Raw genomic sequence first — 20,846 nt, forward strand, 5'->3', positions numbered from 1 at the left:
AAGTATATGATTAGTGTTTCTAATAAAGTGGCCAATAAAGAAGCTGTAGGAAGGTGTTTCCAATTAAGTGTCCAGTCAACGTAGGTATAAGGTGGGTGTTTCTAATAAACTGTCCAATAAAAAAGTTCTGGGGAGGTGTTTCTAATAGTGTCCAGTGAATGTAAGGATATGATTAGTGTTTCTAATAAAGTGGCCAGTAAAGAAAAACCTTGGTGTTTCTAATAAAGAGGCCAGTAAAGAAAAAGCTCTGGGGAGGTGTTTCTAATAAAGTGGCCAGTGAATGGAAGAATATGATTAGTGTTTATAATAAAGTGGCCAATAAAAAAGCTGAGGAAAGGTGTTTCCAATAAAGTGGCCAGTAAAGAATCTGTGAGAAGGTGTTTCCAATAAAGTGTCAAGTGAAGAAGCTGTGGCAAGGTGTTTCCAATAAAGTGTCCAGTGAATTAAAGTATTAGGAAGGTGTTTCTAATAACACCTTCTTTAATAAACTCCTGAAGACAGAGCTCTTCAAAGAGCACTTACTCTCCTAACACCTCTAACAAACTAACTAATTCTAACCTCATCTCCTTCTTCCTCTTCTCTACTCCTCTATCCCATTATTTCCCCTTTGACCTCCTTAAGGCCCTATCTATAGATGTCTTATTTTTAACTTCTATTATTTTTGTACTTAACCTCTTCTATTATTTGCACTTCAATATTGTAAGTCGCTTTGGACAAAAGCGTCTGCCAAATGTAATGTAAAAAGTGGTCAAGGATGAAACTCTGAGAAGGTGTTTTCAATAAAGTGGCCAGTAAAGAAGCTCTGGGAGGGTGTTTCCGATAAAGTGGCCAGTTGACAAGCTCCGGGAAGGTGTTTCCAATAAAGTAGGGTACGTGTTTCTAATAAAGTGGCCAGTAAAGAAGCTGTGGGAAGGTGTTTCCATTGCAGTGGCCATTTGAGAAGCTCTGGGAAGGTGTTTTCAACAAAGTGTCCAGTTGAGAAGCTCTAGGTGTTTCCGTTAAAGTGGTCAGTGAATATAAGTATAAGGTGTGTGGGTGTGGTAACTGTGTAAGTGAATGGAGGCTGTTGTAAAGGCGTACCCGTTGCCGCAGTAATCCGGGGTCCAGTCCAGACCCCCCTGTCCGGGTCCGGTTCTGCAGCCGGTGCGGTAGTCCATGGAGGGGGACAGGCCCGGTCCAGCAGAGGAGACGTTTATCATACTCTGATATTCAGCCTGGAGAGGAAAGCCCTAAAAGAGAAACAACAACCAAATATTAACAATATTAATAATACTGTTCCACAATTATATACATTATATTTACTCTGCGTCCAAATATTTGTGGAAAAACCTTTAAATCCTCTATATTTTTTACTAAAGTGAACAGCAAGTGAAAGCACAGGATTAGTAGTTGTTTCTAATAAAGTGGCCAGTAAGTGAAAGGACAGGATTAGCAAGTGTTTCAAATCAGGTGGCCAATAAAGAAACTGTGAGAAAGTGTTTCCAACAAAGTGGCCAGTGAGTGGAAGCACATGATTAGTCGGTGTTTCTAATAAAGTGGCCACTGAGTGGAAGCACATGATTAGTCGGTGTTTCTAATAAAGTGGCCAGTGAGTGAAAGCCCTGGATTAGTGGCCAGTAAGTGGAAGGTACTGTAGTAGGTGTTTCTAATAAAGTGGCCAGTAAGTGAAAGGACAGGATTAGCAAGTGTTTCAAATCAAGTGGACAATAAAGAAGCTGTGAGAAAGTGTTTCCAATAAAGTGGCCAGTAAGGACAGTTAAGTAAAAGCAGGAGAATAATAAATTAGCAGGTGTTTCAATATATTAAAAGAATTGAAAACATAATATAACAATAACATAACATAATATATAGCTTTAAGTGGATTTTTAATTAACACTTTTTTATTTGATGAGAATAAATAATTAAATAAATAAATATCTCATCTGATTTGTGTTCGATTTGTACACTAGAGTGGACACAACCACACAGTTCACACCAGGGGCACAAGTGTCGTAGCGGTGGGGAGGGAGGAGATGGAGGGAAATGAGGGAATAAACGAGTGCGATATTCTAATTTGAGGAGTTTTGGGCTGTGTTGTGGTTGTGTAAGAGAGAGTGTGTGTGAATGGGAAGTTAATCTGGCGGGTACACAAGAGACCCTCTCCTGAAAGAGCAAGACAGCAGGTGGCACAGCGTTGCCCCCCCCCACTCCCTTTCTTCCCCCTCCAGAGATTCTACCTATTCATGGACTGTTCCTCAAATTCTTCCCCTTCATTCTGACACAAAGACTCCATCTGCCCTTTTGTGTCCCGCCCCTCCCCCCCGCCGACTCCCGAAAAACTCAAACCGCCACCCCCTTTTTGTTTGCGCTCCACAAATATGCAAAAATGAAACATGGATTATTACTCCCCTTTGGATTTTAAAGCTCCTCCATAAAGGACGGATCTGTGAAACGGGTTTAAGACTGCACCCCCCCCCTTCTTCATCCGTCCCTCCCTCCTTCCACAATCGGAGAGAAAGAAAAAGCCAAGTTTAAGCGTTCCGGAATTCTCACTCTCCTCCACAAGACCAGCACAGCCCTGTGGTAATCTAAAATTCGACTTCAGACAAATTCCCATTATAATCTTCATGGAAATTACAGACTTTTCCCTTATAACACCCCCCCTCCCCACCAACCCCCCCCCCCCCCCCCAACCCAACCAGCTCTTTATAACTCTGATCATCCACTGCAACAGTTCCTTCATCTGCCGAGCAGCGATAAAACCCAACACATAAAAATTCAATCAACGAGATGCTCTCTTTTGAACACGTTTCCCAGAATTCCCAGCAACAGAAAACTTACGATGGGCTTATTCAAATTCAAATGGGAATTCTCAACTTTTCTTCTTTTCCCCTTCTTTTTCCTCAGGAATGCTTTCAACTGAAAATATGAGTCTCACTCAGCAATAATTAACAATATCAATATTCCTCTCTCTACTCAGAACACACTGCAACAAATACACACACTAATACACTATAATACAGCTTAACACACCGTAACAAACACACATACTTATACACTAACACACTACAAAGAGCGATACCCATAATACACACCTGTAGATGGATTGTATAGTGGATTGTAACAATATAGTAACACACCATTGTATTACAGTGTAATGTACAGTAATACACATCAATATACTGTAACACAAAGTCATATACTACAACACACTAACACATTGTACTATACTTTAACACACTGGGAAAAATGTAACATTGAACACTATAAGATACACAGACATAATAATACCTACGACTGCATTACACTGTTACACTATGTTACACAATGTGACACATTAATACACTAGAAAACTTTTCCTCATCGTAACACATTGTACTTCAATATACCTCACTGTAATACACTGTCCCTCACTGTAACACATTATAATACACTATACCTTACTATAACACATTGTACTGCACTGTCCCTCACTGTAACACACTGTCCCTCATTGTAACACATTATACTACACTATACCTTATTGTAACACATTGTACCTCATTGTAACACATTGTACTACACAATACCTCATTGTAACACATTGTACTACACTGTACATCACTGTAATACACTGTAATACACATTATACTACACTATACCTTATTGTAACACATTGTACTGCACTGTCCCTCACTGTAACACATTATACTACACTATACCTTATTGTAACACAGTGTCCCTCATTGTAACACATTGTACTACACAATACCTCATTGTAACACATTATACTACACTATACCTTACTATAACACATTGTACTACACAATACCTCATTGTAACACATTATACTACACTATACCTTATTGTAACACACTGTCCCTCATTGTAACACATTATACTACACTATACCTTATTGTAACACATTGTACTACACGGTACCTCACTGTAACATATTGTACTACACTGTACCTTATTGTAACACATTGTACTACACTATACCTCACTGTTACACATTGTAACACACTGTACCTCATTGTAACACATTGTACCTCATTGTAACACATTGTACCTCATTGTAACACATTATACTACACAATACCTCATTGTAACACATTGTACCTCATTGTAACACATTGTAACACATTGTACTACACAATACCTCACTGTAACATATTGTACTACGCTGTACCTTACTGTACCTTATTGTATCTCATTGTATCTTACTGTAACACACTGTACTGCACTATATCTCATTGTAGAACAGAACCCCATTGTAACACACTATACCGCACTGTCACACATTGTAGCTCACTGTACCACATTTTACTACATTGTACCTCACTGTAACACATTGTAACATACTTCCTCTCTACTGATTGGTGCTGTACTCTGATAGCTGTTCTGATTGGGCAGCTAATCTTAGTCTAAATCTCTCTCTTAAGTGAGGTGTGTGTGTGTGTGTTTAGTTTAAACCTTATTTTGAGCTTATTAAAGGGGGAAGTGTGTACAGAGTATTGGCACAGAGGCTAATAACAGGAGGGCAGTTCAAAATGATACACACACACACACAGAGTGAGAGAGTGATAGAGAGAGGTCTAAACAGAATGGGGAGGTGTTTATTTGGGGGGGGGGGGCTGTTGTGATGTGTTCATCAATCTCAGTGAGTTTTTTTTATATTCTGTGCAGCTTTAAATCACAGCAGACTCTAATGCAGCTGTTTATTACTCAGAAAATTGAAAATCTGTCTGTGTGATATGGGTGGGGGGGGGGTGTAGGGTGGTGTTGTTGTATGGTCGGCTGGTGGGGGGGGGGGGGGGGGGGGGTGTCTGTGTGTACTAGTGGCTGGCCGACATAAAGCACACTGGCAGATATTAATGGCTTCTCTCCTGACCTCATTCTGCAGAGTGAGAGATAGGATGAAGGAGCCGGAAATGATGAAAAATGAAATGGAGGAGCATCTGCTGTATACACACAACCACCTACACACACCTACACACACACACACCTATCACACACACGCTGTAGCTTGACTGTAGCTTGTTCAACTTTGTTTAAAAAATGTTCTCAATAATATAAAACTTGCTTGTTTGCAGAAAAACAGTACAAAACAATGAAATATTAATTAATTACATAAAAATTAAATAGTGAATAAGATGGAAAACCACTTTATCCTGATCCTCAAAGCACATATACACACAGTAAATGTGTGATATACCATGTATGCACTATAACAGACTGATATTACCACCCACAGTGGACAGTACAGTGCAGTGCAGTGGGTGGTAATGATGGTGACCGGTGGCGTCTGGCTAGAACTGTCCGTATGAACAGACATGTGTCAACAAGTGACTGGCAGAAATAACCACATCCACATTCAATGCCTGAGACCCCGCCCACAGGTTCCACAGGTCAGTGCAATGTTCTTTAGCTTCCATGGGACACGACAAAAGTCATGGGTCACTATACTTGTCCCACCTCCCATGACCTACAGCATGTGATCAGTAAACATGTGTATAAATTCTAATATACCTATATATGTCTGGTTGTTGAAAAAAGTATGCAGCTACTGAAAATAATAGTAATTTTGTAATAATAGTAATAATAATAATAATAATAATAATAAACAAGACTGTACATATCTATAAATTAAAAGTGAATATATAGTGAATTTAAAGTAAATAAACGCTTAAAATAGAGCACTCTGTGTGTAATACAGCTATATAATATATGTATTAGTATATAAAATTAGTATATCTAATAATCAGAGCGGATGGAGAATGATTATAATTATAACTTTTGGTTCTTAAACACTCAAAAATAATAAATATATAGAAAAATATAAAAATGTTTGTTGTTTTAAAATCTTTTAACATTCATTTTTTATTCTTTAAAAAACGTTGATTCATGTGCATTTTAATTTGTATTGTTTCTATTCTATTTTTATTTTTATATATTTATCTCTGTTTCATTTGTGAAATTTAGTTTTTTTTAAGTTAATTTCTATTCTTTTTATACTTATTTAATTAAATGTAAAAATTCCTGTGTTGTGTATACTATGAAATAAACCAATGTTAATGGGTTCATTTTATAATATAATTAATTCATATTCTTATAATATATTGATTGTTTTTTAAAGTTTTAATTAATTTAATTCATTTAAAAGTTTTGTGTGTATGTGTGTGTGTGTGTGAATGTGTGTGTGTGTGTGTGTGTGTGTGTGTGTCTGATAGTCTCACCTGTGCCATAGACGGTGAGTGCAGCTGCAGCGTGTGGCTGCTGATCTGCTGCTGCTGCTGGTGCAGGCCGAGGTGCTGGTGTAGGGGGGGGCTGATCTGCAGGGGTGGGGGGGTAGTGGCCATGCCGCTCATGCCCACAGAGCCGGGCATGGGGGCGCTGGTCCGAGGGGGGCACCCTCGCAGGCTGGGTGGTAGGTGGGGGTTCAGGCCTGGTTGCTGGTGGTACGGGGGGCCCATGTAAAGGCCTGGGTGGGACTGGCCGGCTCCTGGGAACACTGGGGGCTTCGGACCCAACATCTGGGAGGCCTGGGACACTTTCACATCGCTGGGGTCATTATAGCTCTGCAGAGGGTCAGAGTAAAACTGGATTAAAACTTTGATAAAATAAAAATAATTATTATAAAAATGTGGCTAATAATAAAAGCTGAATCATTATATATTGTACCTTGAGTAGTGCTAACTCATTTTCCACTCGTTTTCAGGTGTAGCATCAGCATATTTATTTATAACAATTCAAAACAAGGTTACAAAGACTACTGAGTTTAGTATTAGCATAGTGAGTGTAATGCTACAACATTCCCATTAGCTTTAATATATTATTAGCAAGGTTATATGGGAACAGTTAGCATTAGCATAATATAAGTAATACTAAGTCAATTTGTATTTTCTCTATTTTCATATACAGTACCAGTCAAACGTTTTTACACACTTTCTCAATTCGTTTAAATTTTATTTAGTTTCCCTACTTAAATGAATACTGAAGTGATTCAGACTATGAAGGAACACATAAGGAATCATGTAGTAACTAAAAAGTGTTAAACAAACCAAAATACTCTGTGAAGAAGCTTTTAGGTGCTCTTATCTGGGGAGCTGTTAACTTGCGGTTTCTGATGCTGGTAACTCTGGTCCTGATGAGAGCCCATTTCATCATAACATATTTAATGATTTTTGCGACTGCACTTGAGGATACTTTTAAAGTTTTTGAATTTTTTGAGTTGACTGATCTTCATTTCTTAAAGTATTTTTTCTTCACTTAGTTGAGTAGTTTTTGTCATAATATGAATTAGGTTCTTGAGTATTGGAGGATATTGTTAGTGTATTTATGGCAATTGCCATGATGCTTAATGATTGCTATGGTATTGGTAGGTGGTTGCTGGGAATTGGCTATCATACCCTGTTTGCTTTGTATTGTGCAAACTTAATTAGATTATTTATATTAAATGATTATAACAGACATGACCTCAGGCCTGTATAGATTTTCCTAAACCCTTCAGGAGAAGTTCAGTTGGTACCTGAGAGACGAGGCTGGCCCTGTACGCTGCCAGCTGCTTCAGATACTCCTTCTTAGCAGTTTCTGTCTTCTTCTTATAGACCTGCAGCAGAGAAACCAGAGAGAGAGTGAGCGAGTGACATATATAGAAAGAGAGAGAGAGAGAGTGACAGAGTGAATGAGAGTCACAGAGAGAGGGAAAGAAAATGTGAAGCAGAGAGAGAAAGAAAGAGAGAGAGAGAGAGAGAGAGAGTGAATGAGAGTCACAGAGAGAGGGAAAGAAAATGTGAGGCAGAGAGAGAAAGAAAAAGAGAGAGAGAGAGAGAGAGAGAGAGAGTGAATGAGAGTCACAGAGAGGCAGAGAGAGAAAGAAAAAGAGAGAGAGAGAGAGAGAGAGTGAATGAGTCACAGAGAGAGAGAGTGAATGAGTCACAGAGAGAGAGAGTGAATGAGAGTCACAGAGAGAGGGAAAGAAAATGTGAGTCAGAGAGAGAAAGAAAAAGAGAGAGAGAGAGAGAGTGAATGAGAGTCACAGAGAGAGGGAAAATGAGAGACAGAGAGAGAGAAAGAGAGTGAGAGAGTAAATGAGAGGCAGAGAGAGAGTGAATGAGAGTCACAGAGAGAGAGAGAGTGAATGAGAGTCACAGAGAGAGGGAAAGAAAATGTGAGGCAGAGAGAGAAAGAAAGAGAGAGAGAGAGAGAGAGAGAGTGAATGAGAGTCACAGAGAGAGAGAGAGAGAAAATGAGAGGCAGAGAGAGAGAAAGAGAGTGAGAGAGTAAATGAGAGGCAGAGAGAGAGTTAGAGAGTGAATGAGAGAGTGAGTGAAAGAGTGAGAGAGTGAATGAAAGGCAGAGAGAGAGAGCTAGCCCAGCCCCATCATATTCTCAGACTGTGGGTTTATTTGTCTCTGAACAGTAATGGTGCAGTGTTTGTGAGTTGGGGGTGGGGGTGGGGGGTGGAGGTGTGTTGGGGGGGGGCTGAGCGCTGGTTAGTTAAGTGCACTGAAGCTCTCAGAGTTTATGGTCCTCCACATTTCCCCTTTTAGTCGTCCCGTATGGGTAATTATTTGCCCATCAATATATCAGCATGGTTACTGCCCTCCACCAGCAGCAACACACTCAGAGCAGAGACGCAATGTTCTCTTATCAGGTAAACATCTCCCACCCTGTTCCCCCGGCCCACAGACTTGCTGAATAAAAATAAATACAACTATAAAACACAACTGTAGAGAGATAAACCTCAATCTGCAGAGAATCAGCAGAAGATAGATGGAGATAATCTTGTTTCTTACAGACGCTCAACCTAAAAGCTTTAAAAAGGTCAGAACAAACATTTTTTTGAATCAGTTTCTCTGATTTTGCTATTTATAGGTTTATGTTTGAGTGAAATGAGCATTGCTGTTTTATTCTATAAACTACAGACAACATTTCTCCCAAATTCCAAATAAAAATACTGTCATTTAGAGCATTTATTTGCAGAAAATTAGAAATGTCTGAAATAACAAAAAAGATGCAGAGCTTTCAGACCTCAAATAATACAAAGATTCAGAGATTCCTGCTCCTGATTCAGAGTTTTCCTGATCTTCGCATGTTCTCCTCCACCAGTCTTACACACTGCTTGTTCAGTTTGGTTTGATGGCTTGTGATCATCCATCTTCCTCTTGTTATAATTCAGAGGTTTTCAATTAGGTAAAATCGAAGAAACTCATCATTTTTAAGTGCTCTCTCATTTTTTTCCAAAGCTGTACTGTATGTATACACAAACATATGTACATATAAATATATACATATATGAATAATGGGTGTAGAAAACAAGGAGGTGGTCATAATGTTATGCTTGATTTGTTGTAAACAATAAGTGCCGGTTTCACATTATGGAGAAAATTGAAAACTTGAAAACAGCAAAACTGGAGATAAAAGGTTTTCGCATGACATTTGGTGTGTGTGTGTTTTTTTATCTGTCATAACAGAAGGAAACGTGTCTCACGTGAAAAACACATAAACCAGAATAACCACATGACTCCGCCCCCTGTTTAAACAGTGTTATCATCAGAGCTGAGCGTGAACACACACCGCGCCGGGACCGGGACAGGGAGCGGGACAGTCCCCGCAAACCTCAAAGGGTTAAAATACCCGGACAAAAATCAGGGGAAAAACACACTGCAACAAATTATACTGTGCCAAATAAAATCCTCTTAATGTAATCTAAATATCCAATAATTCTCATTTTCAAATTATTACAATATTAATTATGTACAATATTACAAAAATTAATATATTATTACTAACTTCCCTGTATGTGTTTTAAGTGTTTTAATAAACTAAATCTGGCTTATTATATGGGCATTGTTTTATTTTATAAATTGTATAAATTCAAGAACTAATGCTCAAAACAAGAAACAATATCTGCCAAAAGAATAAGACACTTTCGGTAGATTAAGAAATAAGAAAAACAAAATTTTATTATGTTTAAAATTCTTATAAAATAGACAAAAAAGCAACATTAAGAAATGTCAGATATTTAAAATAGGTTTAAGAGGAATAATCTTGTTATTTTTTCTCCAGATGACAAAGCTCAGCTCTGTGATGTCATACATTAATCATACAGATTTATTTTAATTAACTGTTTTACATAATTGTTATTTTATTTTATGCCTTTTTTGGTTTATCATTTTCTTTGAAGACAATATAATAATAACAATAATAATAATAATAATAATAATAATAATAATAATAATAATAGTAATAATAGTTTTCTTTTTCTTCTTATTTCGGATGCTTTTATTACTTTTACTTTATGTACATATTTATGTATGTATGTATGAACTTATGTATGTATGTATGAATTTATGTATGTTTGTAAGTATATATGAATGTGTGTGTATATATTAATGTATGTATATATATATATTAATGTATGTATCTATGTATTTATGCATGAATTTATGTATATATTTATGTAGGCATATATTTATATATGTACTTATGTATATACACATATATATGTCTGTCTGTATGTATGTAAGAATTTATGTATGTATACTTTTATATTTCAATATGACTTATTGAAATATGAGTTTTTTATATTTTTATATTTCATGCTTATATCTTTGGAATATTAATTTGTGATTTTTTTGGCTTTATTTTCTCCTACTAACTGAATTAGATTGTTCATTTTATACAGATTCCTGTCAGATTCCTGTTATTTCTGTTTATAAATAGGGGTTAATCTACAGTTACAGTAGATACAGAATCACCAGAGTAATCTGTTTTACCCAAACTGCTGCTGGTGACACACCTGCACACCAAGGTTAGTCAGATTTCAGCAGAACACTGTTTTTTTCTTTTTTTCTTGTTTATTGGGTGATTATGGTCTGTCTGAATGTCCTGTAATTAATCTGAAACTCTGAATCATCTTAATCATGGTTATATTTATCCAGATCAACACCATCTCCTTTGGTAGGACAAACATGGCAGGTGTAAAACAGTATAAAGTACCTGTTTCTGCTCCTCTCCCAGTCCGTCCCACATGGACGCCACTATTTTGGACACCTCTCCGAAGGTGGCGTTGGGGTTCTGGCCTTTGATGGCGGCCTGTGTGTCTCTGAAGAACAGGGCGTAGGCGGAGACGGGTTTCTGCGGCTCGTTCGGGTCCTTCTTCTTCTTCTTCTTCGGGGTTTTGGGTTTTTTGGACATTTCTGAAGCAGCTCTCTTCTCAGCACCAGTCTGAAAAAAAAATCCACACAATTTAATATAGCTCACAATAATAATTCTTATACTTCACTCACTGGCCACTTTATTAGAAACATAATAAAGTGCACAAGGTACCTTGTGCTTTTACTCACTGGCCACTTCATTAGAAACACCTACTACAGTACCTTGTGCTTTTACTAACTGGCCACTTTATTAGAAACACCTACAACAGTACCTTGTGCTTTTACTCACTGGCCACTTTATTAGAAACACCTACTACAGTACCTTGTGCTTTTACTCACTGGCCACTTTATTAGAAACACCTACTACAGTACCTGGTGCTTTTACTCACTGTGGCCACTTTATTAGAAACACCTACTACAGTACCTTGTGTTTTTTTACTCACTGGCCACTTTATTAGAAACACCTACTACAGTACCTTGTGTTTTTTTACTCTCTGGCCACTTTATTAGAAACACCTACTACAGTACCTTGTGCTTTTACTCACTGGCCACTTTATTAGAAACACCTACTACAGTACCTTGTGCTTTTACTCTCTGGCCACTTTATTAGAAACACCTACTACAGTACCTTGTGCTTTTACTCACTGTGGCCACTTTATTAGAAACACCTACTACAGTACCTTGTGCTTTTACTCACTGGCCACTTTATTAGAAACACCTACTACAGTACCTTGTGCTTTTACTCACTGGCCACTTTATTAGAAACACCTACTACAGTACCTTGTGCTTTTACTCACTGGCCACTTTATTAGAAAAAAACCTATACAAAGAGTTTGTATTTAAAAGTCAAGGGGAGATACATTAAATGGTAGGTGTTTCTAATAAAGTGGCCAGTGAATGCAACAATATAAGATACTAAATATATATTGGTAAGTATATGGTGTGTATATATACACATTTCATAGGTCATGTGTATCGGGACAGCAGGGTTAATAAGTGAAAATAAGTGAGAGGTGACGCAGGTCGTGTACAGCTGCTGATGTTTTAATGAGCAGCCCTGGGCTTCCTCTGGGTGAGTTCTGAATGGACCGTCTCCAGCCCGGGAGAACTCCTCAACAGCTCTGGAGCATCAGCTACTATCATTAACTGGGTTATACCTGCTCTAATGTTACAGAACAGACACTGAGGAAGCAGCAGACTGAAGTAAACCACTGCCAGAAAATCATCATTCCTTAAAACTGGAGGTTTACTTCACCTTGTGACTAGGGGTGGGCGATATGGCCCTAAAATAATATCACGATATTTCTAGTATTTTCGCGATAACGATACTCTTGGCGATACGACAAAACACTAAAAAAATATTGCAAAAATAACCTATACACTGCAAGAAAAAAAATATATATAATTACATACAATATAATATGGCACACCCCTAAGTGAGATATTAAAAAATACAAGAATTTTATCAGATTTGTAACAGAAGTCAATGATCCAGAATGTCATGATAATAATAATAATGCTCTCCAAATATCTCCATTTATTCAGGATTAAAGTAAAATAAATGGTACTGGACAGATATAATCTGTCTCTAGTAGATATATAATGGGAAATGGGATGTGTAATATGGCACAATATTTTAGAGTATAAGATCGTTCCCGATATCTAAACATTTTGACGATATTATCGTGTACGTTACGATATGGCACACCCCTACTTGTGACCAACACACAGAATAAATAACATATTGTAAATGTGAATTTCATTTCGTTTTTTTTATTATATTTGATATATTAGAAATTTACAGCTTAAAGCAATTTTATTTAACTAAAGAAACTAAATCATATAAAACAAAAAAGACTCTACGACTTATAGCAGTTGGCTGTGAAGTGTTGCATTTGGTTGTGAAAATGTTGCTATGTGGTTGGTAAGGTGTTACTATACTTTAGGTCAGGGGTCGGCAATTAAGTTTGGCCGCGGGCCAGATATTTTCCAAGCCATTACATGGCCACAAAGAAAAAATTATTCTGTTTTGGAAAATAAGATGTAATGGGATGGAGTGCTACAGACTAGTAGCTCTCCAGCCCAGAGGGTTGTTGAACCCAATTGCAGGTCCAATTACTGTTGATCCTAAAGCAGGTAAACCCAGGAAGAAAGGAAATAAACAAATAAAAACACTGCTTCTCACGCAGGATCAAACCCGTGACGTCATGGTCGCGGACCAATACACTACCGCTGCCCCGGCTAGTGAATAGTGAAAAACGCCCTTATAAGGAGATATGGAGCCCAAGAACAGGCGGAAAAACGAGAACAGGCAGAAACTAAAGTCACGCCGAGCGCAACAGAGAAAGACAGGGGAGGTTGGTAAACAAAAGCTCACCAGGGAAGCATTTTATTTTTATTTTTTTCATTATCAGGAATTATAGTTCACAGGCCAGATGTTTCATGCTTGCGGGCCTATTGCTGACCCATGATATAGGTGTTTATTGCAGAGATATTGCTAGGTGGTTGCTAAGGTGTTGCCACATGGTTGCTATAGTAACAGGTTGGTTGCTAAGAGGTTGTAAGCAGTTGATAAGTTGTTGCTAGGCTGTTTCTAAAGGCATGCTATTACTATTACTGTTACTAAGGGCCTGCTATGGTATAGCATTTGGTTGCTAGGTGGTTGGTAAGGTGTTGCTATGGAGGAATGTTAAATACCTGCACTTTAACTTCAGAAATAGAATGTCCAATCCATCTGAACCCATTATCAAACTCCCATAATTCACCTGGCCTTACTATGAGCACGATGACCAGTCCTTAATGACCTGTCCCCTAAAGTAACACTTCATGATCAATTAACATTCTTTCCCATGATTTCCCATGACTTCCGGCATGTCAGTGTATTTCTGATGATAATACCTTCAGAGCATCTTCAGCGTCGTCCTCATGCACTGAGCTGGATGGTGAGGGTGTGGCCGATTTGCTCTCCGGGGGAGACGGAGATCCGTGTCTGCCGTTTCCACTCACACCCAGCTGAGAACTGAGCTGTGATTGGTTGATGGTGGTCAGCTGACCCTGAGGAGTCATGCCTGATTGGACTCTGGGTCTGAGGGGGTCGACGTGTGGATGGCTGCTGTACCTCGAGTCTGAGTTCACCATCTGCTGCATCTGCAAAATAACATAGAAATAATAACGTGTCAACACAAACTTTTAACTTCAGACTTCAGTGCTGAAATATGGATTAAATCCCATAAATAACACTCTCTCTGTTTTTAAGTGATTTCCACCACTAATAAAAATATAATTCAATTTTCCTATTCATCCATTTTTTATTTATATTTAAAAACCCACTATTACAAGCTTAAGTCACTAGACTTAATAAAACAAGTCACTATTGTTGCGTTTAATCTGAATATGTTTTTTTAAACTGATTGACAGCACTGATATATAAACACAAGAAAACAGGGAGTAATAAATCTGCAAAACCACGACAAACACGCTAACCGCACCTATTCTAAACCACAGGAACACACTCTGCACTGGCACTCTGGGTACACCCTGTACCTAAAACTCAAACATAACCAAAATAACAAAAAACAACCCATATATCAAACGGCAACCCGTATAAAACCGCATAACACAACCTAATAACAACTCCTACACAACTCAATTACAACCCATATACAACCAAATAAAAACCCATAAACTACCCATTAACAACTCATACAAAACCACATAACACAATCTGATAACAACATCTATACAACTCAATCACAACCCAAAAAAAACAACCAATAAAAACTGTAAAACCTTTTATTCAACTGTAACAACTTTACCTCAAAACTGTAACAACTTTACCTCAACTATAACAACTTTAACTCAACTATAAGAACTTTATCTTAAACTGTAACAATTTTCATTCAATTTATTAACACAAACTGTAATAAATTTACCTTGATTATAACAACTTTTACTCAACTATGACAACTTTACCTCAAACTGTAACAACTTTACCTTAAACTATAACGACTTTACCTAAAACTGTAACAACTTTACCTCAACTGTAACAACTTTACTTCAAACTGTAACAACTTTTACCTTAAAATAATAATTTAATCAACTAACATTACTCAAACTGTAACACAACGTTTATTTTTATTTTTAGTTAACTCTGTAACATGACTGTATTGGAGGCTGTAAATGTAACAGTTTTGCTGTAATCTGTAAGAGCTGAGAGGGGCAGTAAGATTAGCTGTGTTTTAGCTGGAGGCTGAAATCAATTCCTCTCAGCCTGGAGCCGTGGTGGCGGGGCCGGGTCACCTGACACCGCCTGCAGCAGCAGGTGTGCTGAAATCTACCCCACACCTGCTATTGTTACACAAACAAAGCCCCCCGACAGGTGGAGCTTCAGGGGTGGACAGGTGAGTCCCACCCCCTGCCCTGAGCCCTGCCCCCAGATACAGAGCACACAGAGAACTCTGATCAATCAAAACACACACACACACACACACACGGCTCAACCATCACAAACAGTCAGCTGATCACACAGGAAACCGGCTCCACACAAGGCCTGCAGCAGCACCACCACACTGTTTTAGACACATTTACTATAAAATTTTATTTTTTTAATAAGTACACTATGTAGAAAGTCATAAAACTGCATTTTATATAACTGTTTAATGATGCATTAATCTGAATAAATCCAAAAAAGTTAAATAAATCCAGTTCACTTTGTTATGACCACATACAAATATATATTTTCACTTTTTTTTTATACAGTCAGATATATGTACCCACTGACATACAGGCAGGTTTGTAATATATTTTTTTTTACTTTTATTTCAGGAAAGTCAAACATTTAAGAAAATAAAATAGCAATTAGACATTTAAATGAAATTAAATAAAATGAAATTACATGTACAAACATTATATAAAGTATTCAATTAGATAATAATAATAATAATAATAATAATAATAATAATAATAAAAATAATAATAATAATAATAAATAACAACAACAATAATAATAAAATAATAATAATAATAATAAATAACAACAACAACAACAACAACAACAACAATAATAATAATAATAATAATAATAATAATAAAATAATAATAATAATAATAATAATAATAATAATAATAATCTTATCACTGTCACACAACCTTTTCACATTTTAAATTAGGTAACTGTTCTTTATAGTGTATCAGAATTTTATTCTGAAATGCGACCAATAACTTTGAATAAATATGTTAAAAAATATGTTTTTCCTTCTCCTGTACACTTGCTGTTTTGGAGATACAAGGTACTCGTATATCAGAGAGGATAATAATAATTCATATTACATTTAGATTTTTTTATTTAATCTTTTTTTTTGCAAAATTAAAAAAAAATTATATGATTTAACTTTTTTTCTAAAAATATAGAAACAGCATCATCAGCACTTTTTTTATCTGTGTTTTTTTAATTTATTAGAGAGATCATTCAGACTGGTTTGGTCATCACTGTTGACTGATCATCTGTGATCCAGTTTCCCCGTAAAAAAAACCCAGTGTGTTGTGCTGGACTGATGCAGTACTGAGTTACTGGATGTGTAGATCTGTGTTTCTCTGTAAACTGAAACATTAGAGTTTGTTTTTTTAGTGAAATGAGTCGGAGTGTTCATCAGCATCAGCATCCCCATCATCATCACCCTCCTCCCACTGTTTCTAATGAAGAGGGGGGGGGGGGGGGGTGCCCACCCTGTGCTGTGTATAGGAGGGTAATGTGGTCAGTGTCGGGATGGAACGTCTGTAGGTTCTGACCCACGCGCTGATAAAAAGGTCAGACCTCTGTTTCCCCAACAAACTCACCAAACTCACACACAACACTGAGCTGCTCCTATATCACCGTTCAGTGATTTACACTGAGTTTAATACACTGAAATAAGAAACATAGCTGAATATATAAAATGTCAATATTTATGTCAATATTTTCTTAATGATTTTGCTATGTTTTAGTTGTGTTTTATTTTAAAAGATTTTAAAAGTTTTGAATTATTGTGGTATGTTTTAGTTCTTTGTTTGTTTAGTTTGACTAACTTTTTTAAATATATTTATATTTATTTTTTTACTTGCTTATGAATGTTTTATTGTTTTAGATTTTAAGTTACAGCTTAAGATAAGCTATGTTTTAATAATATGCTTTAATGAAAGATTTTTTATTATTTTTGTTGTATATTTCAGTTCTTTGTTTAGTTTGATTTATATTTATATTATTATATATATATATATTTTATTTTTGCTATATATATATTTATTTGCTTATGCATTTTTTTGTTTTAGATTTTCAGTCACACTCTTTTTTTTCTATGTATCTGCAGTTGCTTTTTTCATTTTTGCTTTCTGAATTTTATTCATGATTTGTATTACTTTTATGATTTACATTAGCATTTACATTTACATTTGATTGCTACTCTTGCATTTTTACTTTATTTATTTTATTGATGTTAATCTTATTTGTTTAATATTTTTTTGCATAATTATTAAAATGCTGTATTTAACTCTTTACGTATCAGCTATGTTGTAAATGAGGCCACCATCAATGTACTCTTATTTTAAACAGGAAAATAAGTTTGCTTTATTGACTCATTGATCCGTTTCTGATTCAGGAAAAAAAAAAAAAAAAAAATATATATATATATATATATATAAAATTCAAATCTCCTATTTTATATTTTTGCATATAGGGGCTAAAGCAGGCTGGATTAGACTGGAGGAGAACATCAGAAAATCATGTAAATATGGATTTTGTATTTTTATATTTGTAATTTGTGTGTGTGTGTGTGAGAGACTGAGTGAGTGTGAGTGTGTGAGTGTGTGTGTGTGTGTTTCATTAGAAAGAGTAGGCTGATGGGAAAGCTGAGCGGACGGCAGCAGCGTGAGAACAGTGCGACTCATTTCACCAAAAACCCAAAATCTACTGTTTCACTTTACTCTGAAACACAGAAACACACAGTTTTACACACCCAGTAACTCCACAACCGCCCGGTCCAGCATAACACACTGATTTACAGCCAGCAGTGACCATCAAACACACAAAACGTACAGGTTAAAGTGCTCACAATGCTAACAATGCTAATGTAGCTAGCAATAATCTGAACGTAAAGATGTAAATAACTGAAAGAAAGTCAGGGAATTTAAATATTAAATATTTTTCTGCACATTTTAAACAGAATGTTCTGTTACTTACTGAATTATTTGAAACTATAATTTCTTCTACACTGGTTCCATTTATCGATTATTTTTCCAAAATGTTAAAATAAGTAAATTAAACTGTACTTTTACACTAAATGTGCAGGAGTGTTTACATAGAGGATGTGAACTATTTACATTCACATCAACTATAATATAATATAACTGTCACATCTTTTGCCTGTTTTCTGTCTATTCTCATGTCTGTTATTCTCACGTGACCCGGCTTCTCTGTGTTTCTTCCCTGGTGTTTTTCCACTCACCTGTGTCCATTTGTAGCTCCGCCCCTCATTAGTCAATCCCCAGGTGTTACCTGTTCTCTTTCCCGCCTTGTGTGTGTATTTAAGCGTCTCTGTCATTAGTGTTAGTTTGTCGGTTCTTGTGCGTTTACACGTCTGTCACGGCTGTGTTAATCCCGTCTGTTAGTTGGTCTCCCTGTGTATGAGTTTCTGTTTGGCTTATGTTTTGTTTTCAGTTCTTAAATAAATATTACTTGCATTAGCGTCCGCTCTCCTCGTCCCGTCCTTCACACAGCGTTACAATAACAAATACTATTGGTTACAATTGTATTATTTACTTAATATCTATACATCATATAATAATAATTATAATTAAAACAAATATTTAAATTAGCAGATTACAAAAAACATAATCCAAGATGTAATCCAATTAGTAAATCATTATATATATATATATATATATATATATATATATATATATATATATATATATGATTTAGTAAATCATTTATATAAATATATATATATATATATATTTTTTTTTCTTTCTTTTTTTTGTCATACTGATATTTTTTCTGATTACCAAACTTAACTATGAGACAAAGATAATCTAAGAGTAAATATAAAAATCACTTTTTAAATGAAACTTTTATTTATTGAAGGAAAATATTCAAACCAATCAGGCCCTGAGAGAAACTGTATTACTGTATTACAGTGTAGCTGGATGGATGGTCAGCAGGGCCATTAGAAAGCTGTAGAAATATTGAATTGTGTTTGTCAGAGAGAGAGGCTGTTGGTATTTATCATCTCCACTCACCCATTAATCTCTACTGCAGGGAGGACAAAGGCCCAGACGCTCTGAATAGAGGTCACATGATGAGGTCACACACAAAACCCCCTAAAGGTTGCCTGTTCTGCACTTTTTAAGTTTTAACTAACAAACACTCAGGCTTTATTTCCTCTCTGCTCACCCGCTGACCTGTACTGCCTGTACTGTGGGACGGGCTGCATTCGTTTCATATCAGCCCTCTTTAAATGCATGTTTTTTACTGTACTGTGCTCTCTGGTCCAGATCTGCACACTGCACTGAGGAAAAAACCCTGCACTTCAATTACACTGGGGTCAATTAATTTAAAAATGATCTAGTCATGATTAATCACACTTCTTACATCTGAAGCTTTTAATAATGAGCATTTAAATGTTAATAAAAGACTAAATTTAAAACAAAAGGTAAAATGGATTTAATTTTAAAAGAGTGGTGTCAATGAATGTGCTGAGTAAAAGTTTAACAGAGAGCTTTAGCATCAAACACAAAGAAGCTCGGACAGAAAGAGAGAGAGAAAAAGAGAGTGAGGGATAAGTGAGGTAAAACCTGGCAGAACGTCTCTCAGCGATCCAGTGTCTTTCTAAGGGCAGGGAATAAAGTCAGTTTTACGCAGCCGATCACTTCAGCCCACTTTCATACCCTTCTGTTTCCATTAAAAAGGTATAAATAGCGTAAGTGCTGGTGCAGATCTCAGCCACTGTTTGCGCTGGGTAATAAAAGCACAGTGCAGTGATAAGCACTTTTTCAGCCTCAGTAATGAGAGCGTATCTCACGTCCTTGTGCAGAAGCTCACACAAAAGCACAGAAAACCTCAATACTCTGCATTACAAACAACGTACACACCTTTTCACACTCACTTCCTCGTTAAAATGGGATTCAAACTGATTTTAAAACCATTATAAATGTAAAAGTATGATTAATAATACTGCAATAGCTCCCCAGATCATCACACCAGCAGTGGGGGCAGCAATCTGTATCTCAACAGATCCCAAAACCAACCCAACACCATCCAATACTCCCAACACCACCCAAAACCACCCCAACACCATCCAATACTCCCCAACACTACTCAATACTCCCAACACCACCCAAAACCACCCCAACACCATCCAATACTCCCTAACACTACTCAATACTCCCAACACCACCCAAAACCAAAACCCCAACACCATCTCAATACTCCCAACACCCCCAATTTACCCAACACTGTCCAATTCCCCTAACACCACTCAGTACTCCTGATTCACCCCCAACACCTCCATTATCCCTAATTCACCCAACACCACTCAACGCCCCCAAAACTAATATCTAATCTAATATTTCCAAACAGGTTTTAGGTATTTCTGTGTGTTTCTATCAGAACCGACAGAGCCGTGGCCCGGACCCATAAACCCGAACGCAGAACTGCACCGGTTCCACCAGAGAGAGCAGCTCCACCAGGCT

At 36.8% G+C, this 20,846-nt stretch overlaps 1 protein-coding gene across 2 annotated transcripts in view; it reads right to left on the reverse strand.

Annotated features, from left to right (window-relative positions):
• The window catches only part of tox (thymocyte selection-associated high mobility group box), a 92,697-nt gene that overhangs the window by 2,434 nt on the left and 69,417 nt on the right, over positions 1–20,846 (reverse strand). For both annotated transcript variants that reach the window (XM_022667714.2, XM_022667713.2), the window contains 5 exons: positions 14,022–14,270; positions 10,966–11,193; positions 7,490–7,570; positions 6,198–6,539; positions 1,081–1,229 (listed from right to left, as the gene is read on the reverse strand). In XM_022667714.2, coding sequence (XP_022523435.2) covers positions 1,081–1,229; positions 6,198–6,539; positions 7,490–7,570; positions 10,966–11,193; positions 14,022–14,270 — 1,049 coding nt within the window. The remainder of the gene's footprint in view (positions 1–1,080; positions 1,230–6,197; positions 6,540–7,489; positions 7,571–10,965; positions 11,194–14,021; positions 14,271–20,846) is intronic.

The sequence above is a fragment of the Astyanax mexicanus genome, chromosome 18 (assembly GCF_023375975.1).
Source record: "Astyanax mexicanus isolate ESR-SI-001 chromosome 18, AstMex3_surface, whole genome shotgun sequence".
NCBI classification, from domain to species: domain Eukaryota; kingdom Metazoa; phylum Chordata; class Actinopteri; order Characiformes; family Acestrorhamphidae; genus Astyanax; species Astyanax mexicanus.